At 39.0% G+C, this 4,415-nt stretch overlaps 1 protein-coding gene across 1 annotated transcript; it reads left to right on the top strand.

Moving 5' to 3' along the window:
* The first annotated feature begins 249 nt into the window (after positions 1–249).
* Positions 250–594, top strand: LOC145683622 (protein GVQW3-like). The gene has a single exon (XM_081754959.1). The coding sequence runs from the start codon at positions 250–252 to the stop codon at positions 592–594; it is 345 nt and encodes a 114-aa protein (XP_081611085.1).
* Positions 595–4,415: the final 3,821 nt, after the last annotated feature.

Here is a 4,415-nt window from a genome sequence, read left to right as displayed (position 1 = left end):
TAAGAGACGATGTTTTAGTTTGTAACTCCACTATGCTTATTGGTACCATTAAAATTTTAAAATTTTCTTTACATCTTTTTTGTAATTGAACTTACGAGGGTCGTTCAAGTCAATCCGGGACTTTTTTCTTTAAAGGTTTAAAAGGACGCCAAGGCCGGTGGTTTTGTATGCAGTACAAACTGGGCCCTGTGTCCTGTTACAGGTAGACAGCACTCATTTCATGCACTTCTGGATAGACCGTTATTCAATATGACAAACAAGTGTGTGAACGTGATGAAATTGTTAGTAAACGAGGCATCCTGCTCAAATTTAGAGAAGGCTCAGTACGGTGATGACACATTTAGTCGCAGTAAAATATTTGGGTGGTATAAACGCTTCAAAGATGAACGTATCTCTATTACTGACGATCCCAGTCCTGGTGGATCACAGCCAACAGTAGTCATTCCTGAGAACATTCAACGCGTGGAACAGCTGATCCTGGACAATCGTCTCAAAACCTGTCCTGAAATTGCAAGGATGTGTAATCTGTCGTTAGGAACAATGAACACAATAATTCATGATCATTTGTTGTTCCAAAAAGTGAGTGCACGATAAGTGCCAAAGCAGCTGTTTTCTTTTGATAGACACAGAAGGGTTGAAGTGTGTAGAGAACTGAAGGAATGCTATGAAAATGAAGGCCAGGCTTATCTCGATCGCATCATGAACGTAATGAAACATCACCATTTCACTCCAGAATCCACTGATTATGAAGTGAAGAATGATGTCCTTCAGCGGGTCCATTGTAATAATAAATCTTTCCATGCCGAAGCATTCCAGGCGTTAGTTAAACGATGGCATAAGTGTATAACTGTAGCTGGAGGTTATGTGGAAAAATGAATAAAATTAACACACTTTGAAATTTGTTCTTATATTTGTTTTTCAGTCGCGGATTGACTTCAACGACCCTTGTATTTCGCTTGTGATATGCACATTCCCTTTTTATATTAAACCTATTAGAATAATTATAAAAATTATATATAAAATGATTAACTAACTAACTCTATTATCTATGAAACCCGGACGGCCAAAACCTTTCTATTGTCTTCTATCCTTAGCCAACTGGATTCAGTTTGTACTATTCTTATTTATGTGAGACCTATCTTAATATTGCCCTCTCATCTGCCTCTAGGTCTGCCTAATAGTTATTTTTCTATTGGATTTCCAATTAAAATTTGAAAGCGTTCCTACTTTCTTTCATTCCGGACACATAACCTGCCTACATGAGCCTCATAGACTTGATGACACTAACAGTATTTGGTGAATGGTGTACATAATACAATTCCTCGTCACGAAGTTTTCGCCATTCTCTATCTACGCTACTCTTGGGTCTGAATGTCTTAGGATCTTGTTCTCAAGTACTTCTAGTCTACGTTCTTCCCTCAGAGTAAGCGATCAGGTTTCGAAACCACACATCGTATCAGGCATAATTATCGTATTGTATATTTTAAGCGTGAAATTTCTCGAAAGAATTGCTCTCGAAAGAACTAAATATTAACACAAAGAGTGCAACCAACAAAACATTAGCCTGGATCCCCAATTTCATCTTCCCATGAATTTGCCCGAACTTGAATGCAAGCAATAATTTCCGATACATAGAACACGCCTGTGAAGAAACCAAAGTGGTTAGGTGCACCGTTCGAGCGATATCCCGTTCCAAATGTGTGAGATAGCATCAGTATCGAGGCGCATCTGCGAAGTCATCCTTTCACGTCCGAGGGTATTTATTTAAAGGTAATTAGGAATTGGATTTCTAGGCTGTCGGCATCCAAGGCCATTTAGTCCGTCAAGTATATGAGGGATGACGTCCCTCGGCGAGCACATTATAAGATAAAAGGGAAGGAAGAAAGGATCGGGAAAAGAAGCTGCTTGGGACCGTCATGTTAGGTACAATCCCGGCATTTGCCTGGTGGGAATGAGGGAAAGACAGGGAAAATCTCACTCAAGATGTTTGGCCTAGAAAAGCTGTTACACTTTTTTGACCGAGTGTCCCTACCGGGAGTCGAAACCGGGCCCGTTCGTCAGTGGTGCCCACCCCCCTCATGTTCATGACGCACCCCCCCTCAACTGCCTATCCGTAGGTGTTCTTCCATGAAAAAAAAATCTCTGATTAATTTTTACACCCTCTCAAACATATTTATATTGATTTTTAACCCCCCCCCCAAATATTTCAATGACGCAGTTTGCGTCATAGCCCCCCCTTGTGGGCACCCCTGCGTTCGTATTTATATCAAATGTCAAGCTAACACGTTATAGTGATCACAGACACAACTCTGTACTGTATTAAACTCTTTGATCAAGCTCGTTGTTTCTATCTATCATGACTTGGCGTTCAGATTGATTTTAGCGACTTCGACCTTGCGGAGCCCATTCTGGTTAAGGAAACAATGAAGTCGAGATATCGCAATCGAACAGAGTACTACATATTTGAATCGCTTTCTGTTAAAGAGCGTACGTGCAATAAAAAATGTCGGAAAGTGACGAAACCTGTTTTCTTACGAGATGATTTGGTTTATAAAAAAAGAAAAGAAAAGAAAAGTGTATTATATTTGTAACACGTTTCAAGAAACAGACGTCCTTTATCACAAATTCTTACATCTGTTTTCTTTTAAACAAGTTAAAATTCTTAAAAATGTTACGCGTGCCTTTTTTAACAAAAATTGATTCATTTGCGCTGACAACAAGGCGAAGAGAGGTAGAGTGGCAATCATTGCCTATTACTGTGCTTGTGAATCTGGAGCACGTACAGTAGGATGTTGTTTACGTGGCCATCATTTGGTACTTCTCCTTGCAGCCACAGCCACGAGTTTGTTATGTCCGGTCTTAGATTGTCCAACTTTTCGCATTGAAAATGCTTACAATGATGAGAATATTTTCTTAAGCTAAAGTGCCACGTCGATCTTAACCTCAATGCTGGCGACATCTCGGAACATCTCACACCTTTGGAACGCGATATCTCACAAGGGAACATCTTATATTGATAGGAGCAGTGCCCAATCAAACAATACGCAATCGCTAGAGGAGTGAAGAAAAGTGAGAAGTCCAGAGTTTTACGGGCCGACACCCAGAAACACAGGAGATACAGAGGAAAGAAGGATCTAGAATCATGTGAAGTTAGCAATGTAAAAGATACACTGACACAGAAAGAACTTCAAAATGATTAAATAATCAAAATTACATTTACACAACAGTATAGTAAGCAAACGTTGTACCCAAAGGTATGCTGAATAACATCGTATGTAATGTAATGTTGCCAATAGAGAACGAAATGAATTTTTGTTAAATGGCACGGAACACAAATTACAAGATCTAGAAAATCTAATTAGGAGTAGAACCATACCTATTAAGTCGTGATGTGCAGTGTTACCAAGGTTTGAAGATAGACCTATATCAATTCATATATGAATGTCGGATATAGAAGAATATACGTAGTACACGATTAGAACTAGTTACAACCAAAATATGAGACCACAGACAAGAATGTAATCACTCAAGTACGAAAATAAGGACGCATCACAGTGTACAAACAGTTTTGTCCAAGTGGAAAATCAGCGTAGTATCAAGCACAACACACAAAATTGTAATAATGGATGCGCTTGGATTGACAATTGATTAGCAGGCTCACTTTTCTGATGCATGTACTATTGTATCACCTCACACTTTATTGGTAGTCAATTTTGTAGTGCTCTGTTGACAAAGCGCTCCGCAGTATGTTGGTCCCTATGAGGAGAAGGTCGCTTGAAAAGAGTGGTACAAGAGAAAAAGTATATTTGTAAAAAAAAAAAAAAAAAAAAAAAAAGGTCACCCTGATATTCTGTAATAATTACAATAAAGGCGTAAAATAAAGACCCCCTTAATAACAATTTTGCATCAAAATATCGCTCGTTACATGCTCTCAACCAGCTGCAACCCTAGGCAAATGCTTTGCATTGACCCCCCTGCTAAATGCGGCCCTCATCTAGGTTAATGTAAGATTCCAACTCCTAATATGTTGCAGAACGCTCCAATCTGAAATCGAACATGTGCACCAGCAGCAAGCGTGCGGACCACTTGGTTATCCAAGGGCATGGATCATTTCAGCTTATGTGCTGTGTTTTGGTACTATTCTGACAGTTTCATTTGGCAAAAATGCTTCGACACTGTGCTTCGCCTTTTTTCCATTTTTTTTTTTTATTTTGGTACTTCAATGATTACAGTATTGTTTTTGGTCTCATATTTTGGTTTCAACTAGTTCTAATCGTGTACTATACGTATTCTCCAATACCCGACATTCATCTATTGCACTGCTATCTTCACAGGATTCTAGATTCTTCTTTCCTCTGTCTCTTCTGTGTTTCTGGTTGTCGACCCATAAAACTTTGAATTTCTCACTTTTCTTC

This window comes from Thermobia domestica, chromosome 4 (assembly GCF_964235325.1).
Source record: "Thermobia domestica chromosome 4, izTheDome1.hap1.1, whole genome shotgun sequence".
In the NCBI taxonomy this organism is placed as follows: domain Eukaryota; kingdom Metazoa; phylum Arthropoda; class Insecta; order Zygentoma; family Lepismatidae; genus Thermobia; species Thermobia domestica.
This window is presented reverse-complemented; position numbering and strand designations above follow the sequence as displayed.